Source organism: Oncorhynchus masou, chromosome 11 (assembly GCF_036934945.1).
Source record: "Oncorhynchus masou masou isolate Uvic2021 chromosome 11, UVic_Omas_1.1, whole genome shotgun sequence".
NCBI classification, from domain to species: Eukaryota; Metazoa; Chordata; class Actinopteri; order Salmoniformes; family Salmonidae; genus Oncorhynchus; species Oncorhynchus masou.
The window spans coordinates 36,352,413-36,378,072 of NC_088222.1; the positions used below are offsets into that span (position 1 = coordinate 36,352,413).

The window sequence follows — 25,660 nt, forward strand, 5'->3', positions numbered from 1 at the left end:
AGACAATCTGGACCCTTTCTTTCTAAAATTATATGCCGAAATGGTTGCCACCCCTATTACTAGCCTGTTCAACCTGTCTTTCTTGTCGTCTGAGATTCCCAAAGATTGGAAAGCAGCTGCGGTCATCTCCCTCTTCAAAGGGGGGGACACTCTTGATCCAAATTGCTACAGACCTATATCTATCCTACCCTGCCTTTCTAAGGTCTTCGAAAGCCAAGTCAACAAACAGATTACAGACCATTTTGAATCTCACCATACCTTCTCTGCTATGCAATCTGGTTTCAGAGCTGGTCATGGGTGCACCTCAGCCACGCTCAAGGTCCTAAACGATATCTTAACCGCCATCGATAAGAAACATTACTGTGCAGCCGTATTCATTGATCTGGCCAAGGCTTTCTGTCAATCACCACATCCTCATCGGCAGACTCGACAGCCTTGGTTTCTCAAATGATTGCCTCGCCTGGTTCACCAACTACTTCTCTGATAGAGTACAGTGTGTCAAATCGGAGGGTCTGCTGTCCGGACCTCTGGCAGTCTCTATGGGGGTGCCACAGGGTTAAATTATTGGACCGACTCTCTTCTCTGTATACATCTATGATGTCGCTCTTGCTGCTGGTGAGTCTCTGATCCACCTCTACGCAGACGACACCATTCTGTATACTTCTGGCCCTTCTTTCGACACTGTGTTAACAACCCTCCAGGCAAGCTTCAATGCCATACAACTCTCCTTCCGTGGCCTCCAATTCCTCTTAAATACAAGTAAAACTAAATGCATGCTCTTCAACCGATCACTGCCTGCACCTGCCCGCCTGTCCAACATCACTACTCTGGACGGCTCTGACTTAGAATACGTGGACAACTACAAATACCTAGGTGTCTGGTTAGACTATAAACTCTCCTTCCAGACCCACATCAAACATCTCCAATCCAAAGTTAAATCTAGAATTGGCTTCCTATTTCGCAACAAAGCATCCTTCACTCATGCTGCCAAACATACCCTTGTAAAACTGACCATCCTACCAATCCTCGACTTCGGCGATTTCATCTACAAAATAGCCTCCAATACCCTACTCAACAAATTGGATGCAGTCTATCACAGTGCAATCAGTTTTGTCACCAAAGCCCCATATACTACCCACCATTGCGACCTGTACGCTCTCGTTGGCTGGCCCTCGCTTCATACTCGTCGCCAAACCCACTGGCTCCAGGTCGTCTACAAGACCCTGCTAGGTAAAGTCCCCCCTTATCTCAGCTCGCTGGTCACCATAGCATCACCCACCTGTAGCACGCGCTCCAGCAGGTATATCTCTCTGGTCACCCCCAAAACCAATTCTTTCTTTGGCCGCCTCTCCTTCAAGTTCTCTGCTGCCAATGACTGGAACGAACTACAAAAATCTCTGAAACTGGAAACACTTATCTCCCTCACTAGCTTTAAGCACCAACTGTCAAAGCAGCTCACAGATTACTGCACCTGTACATAGCCCACCTGTAATTTAGCCCAAACAACTACCTCTTTCCCTACTGTATTTATTTATTTTGCTCCTTTGCACCCCATTATTTTTATTTCTACTTTGCACATTCTTCCACTGCAAATCTACCATTCCAGTGTTTTACTTGCTATATTGTATTTACTTTGCCACCATGGCCTTTTTTTGCCTTTACCTCCCTTATCTCACCTCATTTGCTCACACCGTGTATAGACTTGTTTATACTGTATTATTGACTGTATGTTTGTTTTACTCCATGTGTAACTCTGTGTCGTTGTATGTGTTGAACTGCTTTGCTTCATCTTGGCCAGGTCGCAATTTTAAATGAGAACTTGTTCTCAACTTGCCTACCTGGTTAAATAAAGGTGAAATAAATAAATAAAATAAACACACTATTTTGTTTTTTTTTGGGGGGGGGGGGGGCAAAAACACTTGCGGACGGACTGGTTTTGGCTCGCAGGCCACTTGTTGCTGACCCCTGCTCTAAACACATCTCTGCATTGACACTCCCCTGCCTTCTTTGCTTTTAATAAAAGAACACAGGACCCGTTATAATTGGCAGGTGAAACTGTCCAGGTGATTAGTGCAGTAGCGGTGCATGGGTAAAATCACTGGGGAAGCCAAGCCCCCCCCCCCCTAAAGAAAAACATTTGTGTTGTGATAATTGTGTTGTTTGCTCTATAACCTGTTAATTCATAATCCTTGCGACCTTGATATTTAGGCCTAAAGGTTGAGACAATAAGACAGTGGCAGAATAAATTCAACCTTATAGGATTTATCATAAAACCGCATAGCATCTTCTGTTCAGTAAAGTCCACAGAGCATATTGCATGTACAGTAAGACAGTTACATGACCTACAGCATGGTCAAGCAACTTAATGCAACATTTTCGGACCACTAAACTATTGATTTAGAACCACAGAGAGTTACGGCAAGTCGCAAAGAAAACAGGAGCTGCTTCCACTATTCCAGCACCTTTTCAACTTCACCATCAAGTCACCTTTGCTTAGTTTAATACAGTGACAACTAAAAGATACCAAAAACAATTTAGTCCAGTCAACGTAAGCTACATATGATGGGCCTGTCCATGGATCTGATTTTTTTTTTTTTTTTTGTGTGTGTGTGTGTGTGTGTGTGTGTGTGTGTGTGTGTGTGTGTGTGTGTGTGTGTGTGTGTGTGTGTGTGTGTGTGTGTGTGTGTGTGTGTGTGTGTGTGTGTGTGTGTGTGTGTGTGTGTGTGCAAGTATAAAAACATGTTGACTCACTGTATTTGTAGAAAAATGCCAATGCCATTGTCCTCTCTTTCATGTTGACAAAATGGTCTATCACTGTGTCATACAGTACCCAGTTTATTTTTTGTTGGCTACCTGGCTAAAATGCTTGCTTGCTAGCTTAACTTCCATTTATGGGCTATGTTCGCTAGTTAACATTAGCCTTTTAGCTACATATTGAACTTCCATCCTCTCAATGTATGAATTAATGGTTGGATCAGAATCGCCGTTATAATCATTGGCCAGTGCGGAGAATTAAGTAAAACCACAAATCCAAATCTCCATCCATGGCTAATTTAGCAAAGAGACAATTTTGCTAGCTGGCTAGCTAGCCACCGCAGGACAACAACACAATGGGATGCAAAAATGTACGTTCTGTCAATGATGTATGCTCTCAATGGGATTTGATAGGAGTGATGCCAAATCCAAGCTGGCTTCCCTTGACACTTTTTTTTGGTGCACCAATACCATTCACAGTTGAGCTCACTCAGTTTAGCTCAATGCTGATTGGCTAATTATTTATATCCTTTTTGTCAAGGAGGCCAGATGCTCGCTGGCTTCTCTTTTGCCTTCAGTGTTACAGGTGGCAACAATGTTATACTCGTTTGGACCAGACAGCATCAGATAGATGGCCTACACATAGAGAGACAGAGGGGCGCTGTTTTGCTCGGATGCTTTCTCCTGTGAGATACATTCAGTATCTTGCAAATTGAAAGGGAAAGAGAAAGGGAAAGGGGGATACCTAGTCAGTTGTACAACTGAATGACTTCAACTGAAATGTGTCTTCCGCATGAACCCAACCCCTCTGAATCAGAGAGGTGCGGGGGGCTGCCATAATCGATATCCACGTCTTAGGTGCCCGGGAACAGTGGGTTAACTGCCTTGCTCAGGGCAAAGGACAATTATGAAACACAGAGAGATGAAATATTATTTATTTATTTTTTTGTCAATTTTTTGGGGAAGCCTGGCTTCCCACACCACAGGATTAGCACCTTGCCAGGGAGTTAGGGGTTTTGAAGTTGTGGAACCCCAATGTCACCGACTATACTGAACCCCCCCCCCCCCACCCAGCTCCCCTCTTTTCACACACCAACATTTAGGCTACTCAAAACTGAAAGATCAAAGTGGGGTTCTGATTGATGTCCCAACACCTCACACACCTCTGTCTTGTCTTCCATATGGGAGGAAAAAGTATAGGGGATTACTGTCTGAATCAGATCTCAAATGCAGATTACTGAACTCCATATGAGTTTGGAGTAAATCAGAGTGGGATAACAACAAGAGCACTCACTGACTGGCGCTCCAAGGCCATGACCTGGCCTATTCTTTAATAGCTACTGTAAATTGGACAGTGCAGTTAGATTAACAAGAATTTAAGCTTTCTGCACATATAAGATATGTTTGTGTTCTGGGAAATGTTCTTGTTACTTACAACCTCATGCTAATCGCAGGTATGTTTGTGTTTCATGGATAGACCTTGACAACATGACTAAATGTTATTGGATATGTTGCATGATAGTGTTCAAGTGGTCCTAATGGAGCCTTCCAGTACAGTTATTGCTCTTTTCCTATTGAGAGGGGTAGTATTAGCATATGCAATCTATTGTCATAGGTCTATGGAAATAATTTATAACCAAATAGGCCAAACTTGTCCTGAATGACGCAAATAAATATATTGTACTGGATTGGAAAGATACGGTTTGGCGACGCAGTTCTTGGAACGTCAGCGGTAAATTTGGGGGTGAAATCAAGTTTACAACTCTTCAAGTCCGCGTGTCGCTCCAGGGTCGCGAGCTATGGGAACAGTTTGGAGATATCAGAACAGAGATGCTTATCACCAAAACAGGAAGGTAGAATGGATGGATGATAAATAATTACCAGTAGCCATTTATAATAATCCCTTGTCCTAGCTGTGTCGTTTTTTTGGAGAATAAAGGCTTTGAAAGAGTTATGCTGTGTTGGAAATGTATTAGAGAAATTATATGTTTCTTTCATAATGACAATTTACCATTATAATTTAAATGAAAAGTTGTATTGTCTATCCTGCCGATCTATGTGATTGAATAAGCGATTGAGGCGACCTGTTAGTTCAAAAGTGTTCAAATTTACCGCCAGATGTTATAGGCGCATGTTTCCAAACTGCGTAGTCACTGTGACGGGGTTAAATCCTCGGGCAAAGTACATGCTGATGATGGAGATGGTCTAGTCTGATGATAACAAATACAAGGTAGGCCTACCTCACGTACCCCTCTCAGCATTAATATTTATTTCTATTTTGTTATCTATTGGCTACCATGTTTCACAAACAGTTGCAGGGTAGGGATTGTGTTTATAGAGATTGATAAGCTTTTACTAATGTATGCTTGTATAATAACTGCGTAAGGTGCTTTAGTTACTGTGTAATCCATGTATATTGACACTATACATCTGTCCTGTACAGTGGAGCAGGGATCACTGGGTAGTGAGTGGTATGACTGAGCCCCACCTTTCCAACCGCTTCTTCATCCAACCAAACTCACCCGCCCTGGGAGAGAGATGGATGCAGTGCCCAGTCTCTTTCCACAAGCAAACTCACCCGCCCTGGGATAGAGGTGGATGCAGTGCCCAGTCTCTTTCCACAACCAAACTCACCCGCCCTGGGATAGAGGTGGATGCAGTGCCCAGTCTCTTTCCACAACCAAACTCACCCGCCCTGGGAGAGAGATGGATGCAGTGCCCAGTCTCTTTCCACAAGCAAACTCACCCGCCCTGGGATAGAGGTGGATGCAGTGCCCAGTCTCTTTCCACAAGCAAACTCACCCGCCCTGGGATAGAGGTGGATGCAGTGCCCAGTCTCTTTCCACAAGCAAACTCACCCGCCCTGGGATAGAGGTGGATGCAGTGCCCAGTCTCTTTCCACAAGCAAACTCACCCGCCCTGGGATAGAGGTGGATGCAGTGCCCAGTCTCTTTCCACAAGCAAACTCACCCGCCCTGGGATAGAGGTGGATGCAGTGCCCAGTCTCTTTCCACAAGCAAACTCACCCGCCCTGGGATAGAGGTGGATGCAGTGCCCAGTCTCTTTCCACAACCAAACTCACCCGCCCTGGGAGAGAGATGGATGCAGTGCCCAGTCTCTTTCCACAACCAAACTCACCCGCCCTGGGATAGAGGTGGATGCAGTGCCCAGTCTCTTTCCACAAGCAAACTCACCCGCCCTGGGATAGAGGTGGATGCAGTGCCCAGTCTCTTTCCACAAGCAAACTCACCCGCCCTGGGATAGAGGTGGATGCAGTGCCCAGTCTCTTTCCACAACCAAACTCACCCGCCCTGGGAGAGAGGTGGATGCAGTGCCCAGTCTCTTTCCACAACCAAACTCACCCGCCCTGGGATAGAGGTGGATGCAGTGCCCAGTCTCTTTCCACAAGCAAACTCACCCGCCCTGGGATAGAGGTGGATGCAGTGCCCAGTCTCTTTCCACAAGCAAACTCACCCGCCCTGGGATAGAGGTGGATGCAGTGCCCAGTCTCTTTCCACAAGCAAACTCACCCGCCCTGGGATAGAGGTGGATGCAGTGCCCAGTCTCTTTCCACAACCAAACTCACCCGCCCTGGGAGAGAGATGGATGCAGTGCCCAGTCTCTTTCCACAACCAAACTCACCCGCCCTGGGATAGAGGTGGATGCAGTGCCCAGTCTCTTTCCACAAGCAAACTCACCCGCCCTGGGATAGAGGTGGATGCAGTGCCCAGTCTCTTTCCACAACCAAACTCACCAACACCCCCAACTCCAATAGCCTGGTAAGGCTTGGCACGGAAGACCCTGGCACTATCTGTGACACGAAAGTGCCATGTCACTATGATACTGTTGCAATAGATGATAACCACTGAATGTTAAGTTTGGTGATACAATGAAGTAAAAGATGATTTGCTTTCATATCAGATACCTCTGTAAATACATCAGATACTGCTGCAGATATGAGGATATCACCATGTAGGATGAGATGGAGTGTATGTATTGGCAGGCATACTTACTTTGGCAGGTTGCCTAGTTTGAATGCAGTGGGTGAGGTAGGTAATACAGGTTCTCCGGTTAGAGGACAAGGATAGGGAGAGAATTGAGGTTCCGTTTTAGAGAGAGTCTGTGCTGCTGTTTATTTCCTCTAATTAAACATAATCCATGATCATTTCCATAGGTTTTGTGTTCTAAAAATAAACAGAACATATTTTCATCAGCATATTATACATCATAAACAATATTACTTGTCACATTCCAACACAAATGAAATGAGTTTTAGGTGTGCTCAGAGTATAGAGATCTTTAGTACCCAAAAGGCAATATTAACATAGGCAGGGCCATTGTAGACGGATACATTGGGATCTCTATACATCTCTATGGCTCAGAGGTGCCTGCAATTAAATGGACAGTTAGCTAAAAGGTGCCATTCTGATTGTGTTGATAAGAGTGCCCTCTGGAGGGTGAATATGGACAGTGCATGTAAAATCTGGGAAGTCAAATGCTTCCCTACAAAAGAGCATAATAAGAGATGTGTAAAACTATAATTCATGAGGCGTGCTAATTTACCCAACAGATAACAAAATAGAGATAGACAACAACCCCTTTGCAAAAGGCTTTCGTGACAACGGGCTGAACAGAAAAAAGTGAGAGACCTTCAGATAGCCTTCTAGTAGCTTGAAACATGAACAGCAACTCTCGCTTGAAAGTGATGCAATAATGACTCAGAATAACATCATATTTGTTGGTCAATCATCTATTCACCAATATGTTCCTCTTGGTAAACCTGTTAGCGCAGTGGGAAATATGATGATTGTGCAGAATTGGAATGGTACTTAGATGACTCACTGATCAATTAAGTGCCATGTTCTTTTACTCTTTACTGGTACACATCACTATCATGTTACTAAGAAACTTTGAATAATGTGAATTCTTTCTCTCTGTAGGTTCAGAGAAAAGGAAGGACAGAGCTCTGACAAACTAAATGTAAGAACGCCTGACGGAATCAAAACCTTCAAATGGTAGTCAAAGGACCCACAACAACCACAAACACAACACACTTCGTACCTGGGCCTATGACCGGTAGGGTGATGATTGTTAGGTGCAGAAACGTCAATTTTAAAAGTCTATTACATCGTCAGCTTTTAATAGTGAACTAGAATCATAAGTATTCTTATCAATCCAGTATTTTCATAGGATGTTGATTTGTTAATGATTATGATAATCTCAAGTTTTGTATTTATGATGAATAAACTAGGCAAATATTCTGAAACTGTGCACTGTTCTATTTCAGCCCTGGGCAGCATAAGGAGGCCAGGATAATGGTTTACCAAATGTTGCCTCTCCTCTCTTCCTCACACACCCTCCACTGGGCCAGACTCAGTTGGCTTCAGGAGGCCCCTGGCACAGAGCAGCAGACCAGTGGGGCCTCACCCACCTCACCACAGAAGACCTTAGTGCCACACCTCTCCCACAGCAACCACTACCAGGTGCACCAGAAAACAGCCCCAGCAGGCTGAGTATAATTAGTAAAGGGAACTAATAATATGCATCACGTCAGAACTAGAACTCAGTATGTCACATATTCTCCCCTTTTCTCTGGACATTGTAAATCATGTGAGATTTTGTGCAAGATGTACCTGTACATGCAGAAGAACAGTGGCTTATCAAATAATAGAACATGATAATTAGACTCCTGATGTTTTGATGTTAACATTAGCCCATCCGTTAGTGTCTGTATCGTCATGCCAGAAGAGTTGGCTACATCCACTACAGCACTACACGGTATGGAAGGGGGATAATGTAACAGGCCACTGGTAACAAATTCTCTGAAAGAATACTGAGGAAACTGTATGAGGCAGACATTTATTATAGGGCAGCACATAACACTTTGCCACAGAGTCGAGGATATGAGTGTGATGTTCACATGCTGAAATATCCATGCTAGATCAGTTTTCCAGTATTATTTAACAGTCTAGAAAATGGACGAATTCACACAAACATTTATTGAGTCTGAATAGATACATTTCAATAATGGGTGATCAATCTAAACATGTTTCATTACAGATACTCTATAGATAAAGATACAAGTTAAAAGGCATACAATGTTTGGTCTTCCACCTACATTCTAGATCCGAAAGGTATATTTTCTGATCTGAAAGTTGCTTCTACCCTGCTGAAATTACACCATCCATTCATAGTAATACATGAGACATTTTTGAAAGAGTATTGACACAAAAATTAGACGCCAAAAAAGAACATGCAATGGGAGTTTTTCAGCTGAACAAAAACACAATTTGACCAGGGAAAGCCATCAATATGTCCAGATAGAAATGTTGATGTGTTCTGACTTTATACAATTCAAATCAGCCATTTCATGAAACACAATACAGGTTCCCATCTACATTTACAGTACTGTATCACACTGTTGATCAATCAAATTTTACGGTCTAGTCTACTACTATGTAAATCTTACACGCGGAGATTATAATAAAATAAATACAGTATTCTTTTGGTGATCAGTAGGGATTAGATAATGACATTTCTCCCCCAGACCAGAGATATACCACAGTTGGCAGCAGGTTGACATTACTGTAAAAAAATGACATATTAGAAAAAATGATGCTGAGGTCACGGATTCAGAAAGTGGTTAGATCTCCCCTAAAACGCTAAAACAAGTTTTCATAAAATGAAGCTAATATAAAATGAACTCCACAACAAGACAGTCCAACTCAAATGTGTGGCAAAACAAACTGAAATGTATTCTTGTGTTTGAAGCAATTTGGGTAAGGAATGTGGAGAAAGCTGATACATGATTGGATGGTCAACAGGTCGTGGCAGCATTGCATTCCTAGAAAAAGATCATAGGCAGCAAGCACCCTGTAAAAACGTGAAAGTAAATAGTCAGGTAAACTGTAGAGATAAGTGACATAATAGTTTATAAAGAATTTAACAGAATGTAACCAAAAGATTATATAAACACAACATTGGCTACCCTAAGAGACTGAAATGCATATCATGCCATATGATGTCTCAATAGTTGGAAAGAACAAGTATTAAAGCTTAGATTGATTGAGGTAATCCAGATGATCAGGAAAGCTAGCAGGACTCCTGGGTCTCTATATTAAGGCTAACTTTGACAGTATATGGCTTCATACAGACTTGTATATCCATGCACATGTGTTAATGTCTATGTTTTCTGTGTGTTGTCTACCTAAGAATGCACACCTCTCCCATACCTAAGATGAAGAATTAAATAAAATATTCTACTGAAGAACAAGATAGAATGCCAATGTTTCTGCTTTCAAGGCAGATGGCATGAGGATGGGGAGGACAATATTTCTACATCTCTCATTGAGATGGTAAATGGAGGTCTACTGTAGTATCACTACACTATAGAATTGCCAAACCATTACTTTTCCAGAGGTTTAGCCACTTGGTTGGTAACCAGGCACTGACTGCACATTAGAATGAAAAAAAGTAACATTTCAGACAAAATATCTGAAATACTTTCCATAACTATACAAAACCACAGGCACATCCAAAGCATTTTGTAACACAATGAACAAAAGAATAACAATGAAGACACAAGGTGAAGACCTAGCGAGACCTTTAAGACCAGAATAAGGCCTGCACAGAACAACCATGATGAATGTCCCTTTTCTACAATGTAGACAAGTGTTAGTACAACAGAATGGGGTAACTACAAAAAATACTAACATGTTTAACAAAAAAGCAGTGGTACATACAGATGATCTGGCCCTATAGAGCTAAGGCACCAGGGATTTAGGAAAATTAAAACATCTAGACTCTTGTAGTAAAAAAAAACTATACTTGTTTTCAAGTGTTTCTAGGTGAAGGCAGTTGATTTAAAGAGTGCATAAAGAAATGTACTGAGTCAAGGTGTACAAGATTGTTTTTATGCTTGAGGGTTGATCATCTTCTGAAGCAAAGGGATCTGTGAGATGACAAGAGAGAGACTGGGTTAGCTGCAGGCTTAGCTAGAACAATGTAGAGCCCTTTGACGTAGTCACAATCAACAAGAGTTGTCCCATTGCCATCAACTGGATATCTGCACATAACTCTGGCTTTGTACCAAATGGCACCAAATTCCCCATTTAGAGCACTACTTTTAACCAAAGCCCATTGCAAAAGTAGAGCACTACATAGTGAGGTATTCGGGACGCAACCACAGATAGTGATAGTCAGACTCAGTGTAGTCAGAGATTAAACATGGTGGGGATCTGTAGGGAGTATGCTCTGGAATGACTGCAATTCGACTTGGACTTCACAGCAACATTTTATTTCTGTGGTGTGCAAATGTTTATGCATAGTGTAGATTCAGCGTTATAAACATAGCTAACGGAGGCTGGATTTATGGAATGTGTTCACACCTGCAGTGCTTGTGAGTATGGGCCATCTCTCTCTACATTCTACTGAACCCCTCCCCCTCTCTCACCTTCATCAGGTCCACCCCTGTGAGTGCATTGACGGACACGGGGAGCTCAGCTAATAGGCGGTTCACCTCGCCGGTCACACGGCCACCGTCCCCGCTCAGGATGACGATCTCATTGGTCCGGGCCAGGGGTGCCGCAACCTTGGCAGCAATCTGTACCAACACAATGACACAAACCTTCTTCACCTTTTGTGTTCTTCAGAGAGAACTCATCTAACACAGCCTCTAGTTGTCATGTTTAAACCAAATCAAATGATAAGTTGCAATAAAAAACAACAACATTTATATATTGATCAAATCTTGTATTTTTTCATGTCCAAAAGTAGACACAAACTATATCAAATGCTTGTGTGCAGCTCTGTGACAACTTTCCCTTACCACACAATGTTAAATGCCAGTGTCGTGGCACACTGACCTTAGGCAGGGCCTCTAGGACCAGAGCAGTCTTTGCAGCATCTCCATAATGCTGGTAGGCCTCAGCCTTCAGCCTCATCTTCTCAGCCTCAGCCTTCCCTATAGCCTCTATGGAACCGGCCTCTGCCTCACCGATACGACGGATCTTCTCTGCCTCTGCCTGGGCAGTCAGCACCTTCTTCATCCTGTTCAGGGGTTGGCAGGAGGGCACATGAAGGGTTAAACTAATAACATCATTGGATTGCAGACTGGATTGCTTTAAACTACAGTATGACAATCTTCTACACACCCAAACCATTCAAGTAGCTACTCCTGTAAGTGTGAGGTGAAGTTGCCCTAGACACTGATCGGTTTTTCAATTTTGGGTAGGATTCTGAAGAAGCTAGGCTGATCCTAGACCTGTGCCTGAGTGTAACGTACACCCAGCATGCTGCATATGACTTGAATGGCAGACACTCTAGGCTCAGGTGGTCCACTCACTTCCTATAGTATGACACCTTCCTTTGCATCCAGAATTCCAACAAGCATACACATTGCCCTTATTTTCCATGCACTCAGTGATTGGTCACTCACTTCTGTCCCTCGGCCAGCTGCTGCATCTTGTAGGCCTCAGCCTCAGCCGGCCTCTTGACTGTGGCGATGAGCTCCTTTTCTGTGCGGTCAATCTCCTTCTCCTCGATGGTGATCTGCTTCTTCCTCTGAACCACCTCGATCTCGATCTCCTCCAAACGGATCTTCTGCTGCTCCTTGGCAGCCTGAAGCTCGTAGGCCAGCTGGGCTTCTGCTTTCTGGGGGGAGAAGAGGCATGGGTCATATTCACCAAGAATTAAATGGAATCAAACGGGCTGAAACAAAGGGAATAACGGAACTTGTGTAGATAGTGCTTTATCCGTTGTAAAACTTTTTGCTTTGGTGTGCACTAATGAATATGACCAGGGTGATAAGGAGTTTTCACATTAGGCCTAGATTTGACGTCATCGGTTAACTGCTAATGGTGAACCTAATCTAGAGCAATGATGACCATGTCTGATACCTTCGTGTTGACTTCTTGATTGAAAGCAGCCTTCTGCATCTCCAGCCCTCGTTTCGAATCGGCCATCTTGGTGTCTGCTTGGAACTTGACGTCCATCATCTCTTTCTTACAATCTGCTTCCTGTAGAGGGCAGGGAACATTCAGAGTAAATGCTGCAATGTCCTGCAAAGCATTAAGGGAATCTAATTCCTTACCCTGATTCCCGCGTCTCTCTCTGCCTCGGCCACTCCAATATCGGCATCTCTCTGTACTGCGGCCGTCTGACTCTTCCCCAGGGAACTCAGATACTCCACTTTATCATACACATCCTGACAGGTACAAAACACAGAGGCACTCGATCATTGTGTGGCTAGTGGTGTCCCTATAAGAGTGTATAGCTGTAATGAGTGTATATAGAACTACAAGTGTATAAAGCTGCACTAAGAGTATTTACATTTCAAAAGGCAGACCTGTGCCCAAATAGGACCTGACTGTGCCCCTGTCTATTACCTTGATGGTGAAGCTGAGGATCTCGATGCCCATGCGGCCCACATCAGGCGCTGCCACCTCCCGCACAAGAGCAGCAAACCTGTCTCTGTCCTGGTAGATCTGCTCTACCGTCAGAGTACCTGGAACACAGACCTGGGGTCAGGATCTGGGTGGGTCATAAACCACAGATGCTCTGATATGGATTCATCTGAATTGGTGATTTTTTAAATATCTGTTAAACATTGTTAAATTGTTAGTATCCTATATCAGAGAGACTTCAAAGTATGAGTAGTACATTATATGGCATTACAGAACATGGCATTTTATTTCCAGAGAGCTTGCAATTTTTTTAAAAGTTCTATAGCATGACCTAATAGTAATAAAGTCATCAGAGAAAAGTACTGAACAGCAGCCTGTGTCTCTGTCAGAAGGTCCCTACCGAGGATAGAGCGTAGATGACCCTCCAGGGTCTGCAGAATGACACTCTTTATCTCGATCACAGATTTCCCCAGGAACTGTTCACAGGCATAGCCCAGCAGCTCATTGTCTACCATCACCTTCACCTGGAGCCAGGGTAATAGACAAAATTGTCAGCTGATAGCATGATGATATTGTTAGCACTTCAGAGACACAACTACGGTGGTTATTCTAAGTCAGGGATGGGCAACTGTAGAATTGAATAAAGCAAACTTACTTTAAAAACTGTGGGCCCTCATGACGAGTTCAGATTTGTGGCCCCCACCCCCATCAAAGTTGCCCATTCCTGTTCTAAGTGATTATTGGTTATTTCTTAAAAAGTAACTGTCCAGTGAAAATCTTACTTTTAAAAGTTAATAGTCTATACTCATGTGGCCAAAGCACAGTGAGATCCTATTGGCACGTTCTAGCATTTATTTTCATATTTCCGTTAGGGAACACCTACTCTGTGAAGTGTGCGTGTGCAATAACTCAATTAGCCCTTGCACTCGTAAACAACTAAATTTTTTGAAGACTTTGGCAAAGGCTAAAGTCTACAAAACGCAGACCACTCTTGTTATAGATTCTAGTTTTGGAAACAGAAAACTGTATGGAGATAAATGTTTCATCAATGAGAAAATTTTCAGAATCTCCGCAAAAATCCATCTCCTCCCACTGGGCTTCCTCTCATCACCATATTTGTTAGTGAGTGGAAACACCAACCGGATGAGTCACATTTATACATCCGGTGAAATATCTGGCTCATTGTTCTATCTGTTATATAATCGTGTAACTGACAGTTATGGATGAAGACTATCAAGAAAATAAAATATATACACAGTACCAGTCAAAAGTTTGGACACACCTACTCATTCAAGAGTTCTTTATTTGTACTACTTTCTACATTGTAACACATAACACATATGAAATCATGTAGTAACTTTAAAAAAAGTGTTAAACAAATCAGAATATATTTAATATTTTAGATTCTTCAAAGTAGCCAGCTTTGCACACTCTTGGCATTCTCTCAACCAGCTTCACCTGGAATGCTTTTCCAACAGTCATGAAGGAGTTTCCACATATGCTGAGCACTTGTTGGCTGCTTTTCCTTCACTCTGCGGTCCAACTCATCCCAAACCATCTCAATTGGGTTGAGGTTGGGTGATTGTGGCGGCCAGGTCATCTGATGCAGCACTCCAACACGCTCCTTCTTGGTCAAATAGACCTTACACAGCCTGGAGGTGTGTTGGGTCATTGTCCTGTTATAAAACAAATGATAGTCCCACTAAGCGCAAACCAGATGGGATGGCGTATCGCTGCAGAATGTTGTGGTAGCCATGCTGGTTAAGTATGCCTTGAATTCTAAATAAAACAGTGTCACCAGCAAAGCACCCCCACACCATCACATCCCCTCCTCCATGCTTCACGGTGGGAACCACACATGCATAGATCATCTATTCACCTACTTTGCGTCTCACAAAGACAGTGGTTGGACCCAAAAATCTCACATTTGGACTCATCAGACCAAAGAACAGATTTCCACCGGTCTAATGTCCATTGCTCATGTTTCTTGGCCCAAGCAAGTCTCTTCTTATTGGTGTCCTTTAGTAGTGGTTTCTTTGCAGCAATTCGACCATAGAGGCCTGATTCACACAGTCTCCTCTGAACAGTCGATGTTGACATCTGTCTGTTACTTGAACCTTGTGAAGCATTTTTTTGGACTGCAATTTCTGAGGCTGGTAACTCTAAATGAACTTTTCCTCTGCAGCAGAGGTAACTCTGGGTCTTCCTTTCATGAGAGCCAGTTTCATCATAGCGCTTGATGGTTTTTGTGACTGCACTTGGAAGAAACGTTCAAAGTTCTTGAAATTTTCCAGATTGACTGACCTTCAAGTCTTAAAGTAATGATGGACTGTCATTTCTCTTTGCTTATTTGAGCTGTTCTTGCCATAATATGGACTTGGTCTTTTACCAAATACTGCGATCTTCTGTATACCTCCCCTATCTTGTCACAACACAACTGATTGGCTCAAACGCATTAAGGAAAGAAATTCCACAAATTAACAAGGCACACCTGTTAATTGAAATGCATTCCAGGTGACTACCTCATGAATCTGGTTGAGAGAATGCCCAGTGTGCAAAGCGGTCATCAAGGCAAAGGGTTGCTTCTTTGAAGAATTTGTTTAACACTTTTTTGGTTACTACATGATTCCATATATGTTATTTCAAAGTTGATGTCTTCACTATTATTCTGCAATGTCAAATAAAGAAAAACCCTGGAATGAGTCGGTGTCCAAACTTTTGCCTGGTACTATATATATATATATATATATATATATAAAATTGTGACTAACAGCCGACTGAAGATGGCAGGGCATTCCTGTGGTTGAGTCCGTTTCTAAGATAACATGAACTCTAAACAACGTAATGAAACTTTGTTGCCCCTTGCTGAAACAAGAAATGTGTTGTAGTAAATGAATAGAATGGGCTTGGAACCAGTAACTCTGGCAATTTGACTGGTAAACTCATGGGTACACTTGCAATGGCTGCCTGGTATTGTGATACATTAATTTTCATGGTAATGTAGAACGTTCATTCAAATTACGTTAACTGATGTGGCTAATGCAATGGAATGTATTTTTTGTAATGTTTTTTTGACTCAACAAAATCACAGCACCATTGATAGGTACACTTCCTGCTTTTCTCCTATGGCCACCAGTCATGCCATCAGACTTGAATGGGGACAAATGTTCTATTCATTTGGCAGCAAATGCAGTTAGGAGTGGAGGAAAGGAGAAAATACGTCTAAAAATTCTAAATATTTATTTGGTCATTTGAACGGTTATTACAGAGACTGCAGTCATTTGGCTGCTGGACAGTTACTTTAAAATGCCATGTATGCCAATAATACTTATTTTATTTCCCAAAATATGTACATACTCTGCAGTTCTATTTCTAAAACAGCACATCATTATAACCAGTCATTTATAAATTCTCCCTACATAGGCCTGCAGGAATAAAACACAACCCTTCCATAAGCGATCCCCTTACCTACCTCCCTAACAATGCATCATATCGTCCAGGGTCAGGTAACATGTTATGGATAGTATTACCAAACAGAACCACACCTAAATGACTGGCCTTAATAAGACAACCCTGCCATGATTCACAAGGCTGGTTAGAAATAAAGAGATGTTTACCCTAGATCTCTTACTCTTAGTGACTTATTTTTCTTACGTCAGGCAACTGTTTGCGGTCTAACTCTCCTCAAGCTAAATTCCACTCAGAAACATCTATTCATACTGAGGACTGGAGTCATTAGTCATGTTGTAGAAATGTTGTCCTGCGCAAAACACTGATCTGGAGTGAATCTCAAAAGTATTTTCATTGATTCCTCTCTGCTCGCCTCCTTCTCAAAACATCACGACGCGATGAAAACTTGAGGACAAAGTAGAAGATCTCCTCCAATACTGTTTCCCTCTGATGTTTTGACAAGGAGAGGACATTTGGAATCGAAGGAAAATACTCCACCCTGGTCTTCGTGAGGACCGAGTGAGACCGTCCTGTTATGAAGCGGCTATGTGGGGGACATCACTTATTTTATTTTCAGGTTTACCAATAAAAAAAAAACAGTATTGCTAAAGTTGAGGATAAATCGATTCACCAGATGAAATATCCTCAGATTGGCCCTATTCAACCAATCTTTGAATCAATGGCGGTTGTGTTGTCCGCTGCAGCTGAAAGGGAAGAGAGTGAGCTGGTCCCTGAAGCGAGAGATGTAACTGGACATAAGACTCCAATGAGACATGCACTCAGAAATGGTCTGTGAGCAATCACAGTATAATTGGAGGGAAGATGGTAATCAATCCATGATAAACACTGATTATAAAACGACCACAGATAGACAGACAAACAACCAACCAACGCATCAGCAGGCCACCTGACAGAGACAGCAGGGGGAGCTGTGCCAAGGAAAGGTCAGCACAGAGATGAGGACCCGTGCAAATGTGCCCTACGCCCCCCCCCCTGCTAACACCACAGTCCCTCCAGCATGCTCTAAAAAGGGTGGGCAGAGTACCTAAGCAAAGCGAAAAAAATACATGAACACAGAAAATATGAGCCTGATGATCGGAAATAATACAAATGTTTCCTGACTGCAGTGCTTATTGAAACAACCTACTTCCACATGAATGACTTTAGTGGGAAACTACTTTCGTTGTGTTATGTTTTATGTGGGAGGGCCTTGTTATCTGGTTAAAATAGAAGCCGCCCATTTAGGAGGTTGCCAAGAGACAGAACTCACTCTTCCAGTTTCACTAACATGTGGACACCTGTTTAGAGCTCTCAATATTGTAGTAAAAGGTCATATAAAGAGAAATAAGAGATATCTTATGGGTGTGTTAAAGGTCAAAAGGAAGGTGGGTATATCCACATCTGTACTGAGCCATTCCTATTACTTTGAGCAGGGACAGTCTCATTGAAAAACACATTTGAAAGACTAATCTTCCACATAACTCCTGTTACCATAGAAACCAGGACAGGAGGCTTGTTTAAGCTCATCCAATCATTTAGACCTCATTAGGGAAGTGCAGCGTTAAAGCTTCCTCTGCATCAGTGGGCACATTGTAGTCATGCCTACTGGACAGACTAGGAAAGTAAGAAAATGGAACAGCACACAACTTGTGGCTACTGAGTTTAGAAATTAAATTACTTCTGAAGTATAGATGTAATTGAATTGGTTGTAATAAATTATGCATGATATACTAGATTAGTCGTAAATAAGACAAATGTCCAGTGAAAATTAATTAATAAAATGCAGGGAAACTTGAACTTGCATACTCACATTGAATTAACATTTGCTAGTTATAACTTTGAAAACCACTGTTAAATCAGACTTTCACTGCAGATTGGCACTAGGGGGGCTAACACAATGAATCAGACTTTTGGCACAGAGAAAAGGTTACAATACAAAAAGGAAATTAGTGTAAACACAAAATAATGTAAATGTTGGGAGTCAAAAGAAACTTGTCAGACTTTATTCCGCTCCCTTGTACCCCTTTCAAGGAAGACTCAAAGGCAGAAATGTACAAGCAATCACTAGACTGTTTCTGCCTTGATATGAAGGTCAATAATTCTCCACAAACAACTAGTTCCACCTGATATTCATGGACATTAGATTCATCACTATAATTCCTGCTTGAGCAATATATAGAGCATATTTAAGCAATAAGGCCCGAGAAGGTGTAGTATATGGCCAACATACCCCGGCTAAGGGCTGTTCTTATGCACGACGCACTACAGAGGGCCTGGACACAGCCTTTAGCCATGGTACATTGGCCATTTATCACAAACCCGAGGTGCCTTATTGCTATTATAAACTGGTTACCAACGTAACTAGAGCAGTAAAAATAAGTGTTTTGTCATACCCGTGGTATACAGTCTGATATACCACCCAGTTTATAATTAGTAATATACATGGTCCAAATCATTTGCAGCAAGGAGATCATCCTTTTTTTTTTTTTTAAATCAATAACAAATCCTGTTTGCAAAATGACATATCCAGCCAGGGATGAGAGACTACATGAAGTATGGTGTTCACTCCATTACACTTGACCATGGACACAACATTTTACATTCCACCATATCGGTTTACACAGGCTTTCTTGTTTAGTGTAAAGTAAACAGGGTCTGAAATAACCATACATCTCCATTTTGGAAAATGTTGTTGACTTTACATATATTTCTAGTTGTATAGTCAATTAGGTTTTACATTTTTATATATATATATATATATATATATATAGACTTGTACAATATACTTCCACAAGTTTGAAACCATGGATATTGCAGTTAATGTATAATAATGAAATGTTAATAATTGGAGGCATTTCTTCTGTCATAACTTCTATCAGGAGAATGATTGACCCTCCGTCACGGAGCACCAATCCCCCTTGGGGACGGCAGGTAGCCTGGCAGTTAAGAGTTAGGCCAGTAACTGAAAGGTCACTGGTTTGAATCCCTGAGCAGACTAGGTGAAAAAAATCTGTCAATGTGCTCAAACAAGACACTAAATCCTCATTGCTCCAGTAAGTTGCACTGGATAAGAACTTCTGCTAAATGACTAAAATGTAAAGATGTATGGAGGCTGAACCCAACCCGCCTTGAGCTGAAAGAGGCATTCCAGTCCATTCTCAGAAGGTAGGTGTGGTACAGTAGGTAGGTGCTTTACCTGTGCCACCCCAGTGACAGTAATAGCTACACCCTCCGCTGTCTCTACATCCTCACACTTGGGCTGCAGGGTCATAATCTCAAGGGTTATCCTGTGGAGAATGTGGAAAAAATAAAAATAGGCATGTTCTGGAGGGAAGTGATAGCAAATTAATATAAGGGGAGTAAAAACACAAAAAGTGAAGGAAATAAAATATTAACATTCACTCAAAGGACTCCTCCAGGGATGTGACAACAGGATGTAATAGAATGCCTTTTTTCCCCAGAGCTCAAAATATCATTGGATTCTCAAATGTAGTTGTGAATTGAATCACCATATTGAAATAAATATCAAGTCATGTTAACTTGTTAATCAACAGTGTAATAGCTAGCAATGGTGGGACCCTTCTGTACATCCTTTTCTCAGAGCATTCATTATGGGGACCCTGTTGCCAAAGCCCATAGGAGTGAGTTAACGAACACAGAGGTTAGCTGTGTAGCAAAGCCCATAGAACAGGTTAATGACAGACCGCTGACTCTCTCTCCCTTTCAGTGCAAAGGGAGAGAACAACATGGCATGGAGAAAGAAGGAAAAACAGAGAGAGAGACAGTAGTTAGCCAGTTAGTCCACCCGTTTGTTTGCCTCTGACGTTTTGTTTGGTTCTTGACCAGTCAGTCCGTGCCCGACTGTCTGTCTTTCTGGTCTTTGTAGTCTGTTCGTGGCTGTCTGAAGAATTACCTGAGCCACCCCTGTCACATCCAGGGGGACACCCTCCAAGGTTTCGATATTCTCACAGCGACAGAGGATGGTCATTATCTCCAGAGACATCCTAAGCAGGTGATAGAGTTGTAGGAATAGGAGAGGCAGGACAGTGAGTGTAGTATATGCGTACAGTAGCTGTTAGGGATGTCAGTAGAGTAGGGTCAGGGGTGAGAGGGGAGGGATTAGAACGAGAAGATACTCTAGGAGGAAGTGGCATCGGTATCTCTAGTCTGGGCCTACGCCATAGACCAGACTCTACAGCAAAAAAGGAACCATTGTGTAACCTGACCACCAGAGTCAGAGCGCTTCAGATGGAACCAAAGGTTTTTCCAGTCTATCAATGATCTAATAATGCTAGTGCTTACATTACAAGCACGAACACTGCACAGCCAGTCAGTTCTCTCCACAACACAACAGACAGAAACAACTAGGACAAAGGGCAGGAGTCACGGGGAAGGATTGGTCAACACAGCAGCATTCTTAAAACCACATCTGAGATTAAGGCACAAGATATTACTCAAAAATGAAAGTCCCTAATGACAATCTCTACTGCTTTGTTGAGGATCGCTAAACAAGTCTAGAGCAGGGTTTCTTAAACTATGGGTCGGGACCCAAAGTGGGCCCTGGGCATGTGAGTTATTAGAATACATATATAAAATCACACACTAATTATTCTTAATTTGGGTCGTTGGAGGACCGTTAAACCTTTTCAGCTCGAGATCCAAATGAGAGATTAAGAACCCCTGGTCTAGAGAGTATTGACAACCAAGCAATTGATTGAGTAGTAATAATAATAATACAATGTGAATATTCAGCCCAAAATGAGTTTCACTGCTCTCTCACACACACACAACATGGCTAAGAACACTAACATCAAATCAATGTTAGATCCACTGACTGACAGAGCTAAAGTGCATTTAGAAGCTGGCTGAGTCCTCAGAAGCTCCCCATCAACAAGGGTTAAGGTTAGCAGTGTTTCAGCTTCAGTGTCCATGTCTGAGAGAGACCGAGTCAGGGCAGAGGCTGGCTGCAGCATCACTTCCCCAGGCCTCTGACTCCTCTGTCTGTGTTATGGGAGAAAGGGATCAAAGTCTCACTGGGCCAGAGACACTAATAAGATTGCTGCGTCACTAAACGGGAAGAGGCTGGGAGCTATGGTTACCCCCTTCAGGGCCCGGCCCATTCTCCAGCTGGTAACAGCTAACAACTAATGGCTACCAGCTAATGCAGGTGGGGATGAAAAAAAAAAAAAGCTGCACCAGAGAAAATCTATACGTGGATGTCCTCTCATATTTAAATCATCCAAAATTATAGGAAAGGTGTTAAAAATATATTAGTACCATCGATGGGAAATATGTGAGGTCCAACTAGAGGCTGGAAATCGTTTTGTGCTGTAAAGCCAACTTCTATGGTCATTGTTGGCATGCCAAACAGAACAAACAGATCAGGGACCAGGCTAGATATCTTCTTTCTTAGGGTGTTTTCACATATAGTCCTCTTCAAAAGAACCGATCTCAGTATTTTTAAAGTGAACTCTGGGGATAACCCAAAAGAACTGTCCTCTTTGTATTCACACTGCCCTTGCCTCTGAATGAGGCCTCAACTCTTTCGCCAATTCAATTAACCTATTTTGTGGTCCAAGTCCTCTTTGCATTAACATTGCTATGTTTAGAAAGGAACCCGCAACTTTTTCCAACATTCACTTAATGCACTCTGGGTTTTAACAAAGTGCAGGACAAGCCATTCTATCAGGAAGTGTTATCAGACAGCTAGATATACAGTGCCTTCAGAAAGTACTTGCACCCCTTAACTTTTTAAAATCTTGCTGTGTTAGCCTGAATTTAAAATTGACTAAATTGACATTGTTACACAATACCCCATAACGTCAAAGTGGAATTGTGTTTTGATTTTTTAAATACTAATTATTAAAAATGAAAAGCTGAAATGTTGAGTAAATAATTATTCAACCCCTTTGTTATGGCAAGCCAAAACAGATTCAACCACAAAGACCAGGGAGGTTTTCCAATGCCTCGCAAAGGGCAACTATAGGTAGAAATAATAAAATAAAACAAGGCACTAAAGTAATACTGCAAAAACTGTGGAAAAGCTATTAACATTTTGTCCTGAATTCAAGTTTCAAAGTGGTCTGTTATATTTGGGGCAAATCCAATACAACACATTACTGAGTACCACTCCATATTTTCAAGCATAGTAGTGGCTGCATCATGTTATGGGTATGCTTGTAATCCTTAGACACTTTTTTTTATTCTGAAAACAAAAAACACACTAAACAGAATAGAGCTAAGCACTAGAAAACATTGATCAGTCTGCCTTCCACCAGACCCTGGGTGATGAATTCACCTTTCAGCAGGATAATAATTATAAAAAAATAAGGCCAAATCTACACTGAGTATACAAACATTAAGAAAACCTGTTCTTTCCATGACATAGCTTTCACCTGGATTTACCTGGTCAGTCTATGATCCCTTATTGATGTCACTTGTTAAATCCACTTTAAAAATAAGTGTTGATGAAGGGGAGGAGACAGGTTAAATAATTATTTAAGCCTCAAGACAATTGGATTGTGTATGTATGCCATTCAGAGGGTGAATGGCAAGACAAAATATTTAAGTGCCTTTGAATAGGATATGGCAGGTGCCAGGCACACTGGTTTGTCTCAAGAACAGCAACACTGCTGGGTTTTTCACTCTCAACAGTTTCCTGTGTGTGTGTGTGTGTGTATCAAGAATGGTCCACCTCCCAAAGGACATCCAGCCAACTTGACATAACTGTGGGAAGCATTGGAATCAACCTGGGCCAGCATCTCTGTGGAAAGCTTCCGACACAATGTTCCCTCTAAGCTGTGCGCGTACTAGCCGAGACTACCGCTCAGCTCAGAAATATCAGCCCACAGAGAGAAGCACGAGATTGAACACTTCTGTAAAATAAATATATATATATATGATAAAAGCCTTGTTCCTATTTTTTTTTTTTTTTGTCTAGGGCGGTTGGCGGTAGGTGCACCCAATTCAGCTGCTCTGCGTGCCGAGTAGGCGAACTGTTGCCATTTTGAACCAATTCGGTTTCTAAAGGAAAATCGGTGGCTTCCCTGCAGGCCCAGAGAGCAAATCAAGTGCACTATAGGCCTACCGGATGGCTCAGATGACCGTGTCTGCAGTAATGTAGCAGGCATAAAAGAAAGCTAAAGCAAAGTTGATACTGTAAGATTTCAAAACCATGACTAGAGTGAGTTCATGTTTAAGTTCTTACTCAGCACTGTCAACACTTTGTATAAGCCATAAAATCTTCCCTTCTTGTTCTTCCATTTCCACTCAGCACTACAACAATTACTGCAGCAGTAATGAATGAGTAGGGAAGTGTTATCTATAGGCTTGCATTGTTATTTTTAGCGGCTTGGCCTTTTTTTTTTATAACGAGGAATATTTCACTCTGTTCATAGGAGTAACAATTTGTACACAAGGCAGAAATAATGCGGTGCGACTCGAGATTCACCATCAGCTGGAGACTGAGTCCGTTTTTGGTCAGTGTCAGTGGAGGAAAAGGAGAGAGGAGGGAAGTTGAGAGTCAGACCCTCAGTCTACTGCTCTCCCTCAGCTAAGACTGACCATCAGATGCAGGCACCCTCAGCCCAGTAAAATAAAAAAAGCAAATGTAAATGTATGCTCACTCAACTTTGCTTCACAAGTAATACAACAACGGATCTATTACCGGTGTGATCATATAGCCTAGCTCAAATTGTGAATTTTTTTATTTTTTATATATGGCCCAAATAATGCATTGGCAGGTCAACTCAAGCAAAGCCAATATGCGGTGCTAATGTATTAACCATATCAACGTTTCACTTTACTGTGGCAATTGTGAGACGCAATATTAGCCACTTTCAATGCAACATACCGAAACAAACTATGTAACAGATTTTATTGTAGGCAGAACGCTTCAGAGTAGGATTTTACTGAATTCACACACACTATTCAGCCTGTACTCTACACAGCCCGGTGCAGCATAAACAGTCAGAGCTGCAGTAGGCCTATATGCAAACTGACCATTGCCATTTTTGGATGTGTGAAATTTCCTTTGAACTGGACTGTGTTTACAGCACTAGCGGTCGTAAGTAGATGTGCATGTTTTGAGATCAAAAGCGAGAGCTGCATGTAGCCATGAGCGCACATTTTGTTCATTTTATTAGCCCATTTATAGGTCATTTGTAAAATCGGCAATAGTGGAGCGATTGCTTCCTGCAAGAGCACAAAACATATACATTTCTAGACATCTTTGAAAAGTGAGTCAGGTAAAGAGCTTTGTCTTAAAAGGAGTAGTTTTGTATTTTGAGACAGGCTTGAATAAGCTAAGTAGTCAAAAGGCAGAGGGTAGCATAATTTGCATGATTCTCTGTAATATATGGTATGGGAATAATAATGCATTTTATTTTGTAAAGTGGTTTCTTGCATAAAACAACATTTTCAGTCACCTTGTATGAAGGACTAATGTCAAGCCCTGCATGTTCTCTTTTTATTCTAAAGTCTCATGGAATGTAGTTCTACTTTGAACACCACACATTTGACACTACTGTAGAATGAATGATAGAACAGCCATTTCCATTTTAAAAATGTTATGGGATGCATTTTCTCCATTGTTTTTGATGGTAGGCTACTCTGGTAGGCCACAGTTGAAGTCGGAAGTTTACATACACCTTAGCCAAATACATTTAGCTTTTCACAATTCCTGACATTTAATCTTAGTAGAAATTCTCTGTCCTAGGTCAGTTAGGATCAACACTACTTTTAGAATGTGAAAATGTCAGAATAATATTAGAGAAAATTATTTTTCATCACATTCTCAGTGGGTCAGAAGTTTACATACACTCAATTAGTATTTGGTAGCATTGCCTTTCAATTGTTTAACTTGGGTCAAATGTTTTGGGTAGCCTTCCACAAGCTTCCACAATAAGTTGGGTGAATTTTGGCCCAATCCTCCTGACAGAGCTGGTGTAACCGAGTCAGGTTTGTGGCCTCCTTGCTCGCACACGCTTTTTCAGTTCTGCCCACAAATGTTCTATAGGATTGAGGTCAGGGCTATGTGATGGTCACTCCAATAC

The 25,660-nt window shown here is 42.0% G+C and overlaps 1 protein-coding gene and 1 long non-coding RNA gene across 9 annotated transcripts in view; one reads left to right on the top strand and one right to left on the bottom strand.

Moving 5' to 3' along the window:
- The first annotated feature begins 4,852 nt into the window (after positions 1–4,852).
- Positions 4,853–9,592, top strand: LOC135548617 (uncharacterized). 3 transcript variants are annotated; one of them, XR_010456860.1, is made up of 4 exons: positions 4,853–4,984; positions 5,198–6,533; positions 7,695–7,734; positions 8,042–9,592. It is a non-coding gene; the product is annotated as an uncharacterized LOC135548617 (long non-coding RNA). The 3 variants fall into 3 exon arrangements; XR_010456859.1 differs by having other exon boundaries at positions 4,853–6,533; positions 7,695–7,830; XR_010456858.1 differs by having other exon boundaries at positions 4,853–6,533.
- LOC135548614 (flotillin-2a) overlaps positions 8,598–25,660 on the bottom strand; it is a 40,498-nt gene continuing 23,435 nt past the window's right edge. For 3 of the 6 annotated variants that reach the window (XM_064978412.1, XM_064978411.1, XM_064978410.1), the window contains 9 exons: positions 19,735–19,894; positions 13,558–13,681; positions 13,140–13,258; positions 12,845–12,958; positions 12,651–12,770; positions 12,191–12,405; positions 11,619–11,802; positions 11,207–11,356; positions 8,598–10,705 (listed from right to left, as the gene is read on the bottom strand). In XM_064978412.1, the coding sequence (XP_064834484.1) occupies positions 10,667–10,705; positions 11,207–11,356; positions 11,619–11,802; positions 12,191–12,405; positions 12,651–12,770; positions 12,845–12,958; positions 13,140–13,258; positions 13,558–13,681; positions 19,735–19,894 (1,225 nt within the window). In that variant the 3' untranslated portion in view covers positions 8,598–10,666. Of the gene's footprint in view, positions 10,706–11,206; positions 11,357–11,618; positions 11,803–12,190; positions 12,406–12,650; positions 12,771–12,844; positions 12,959–13,139; positions 13,259–13,557; positions 13,682–19,734; positions 19,895–20,520; positions 20,592–25,660 lie in introns of those variants that run through there. The other 3 variants (XM_064978414.1, XM_064978413.1, XM_064978415.1) reach the window with 2 other exon arrangements.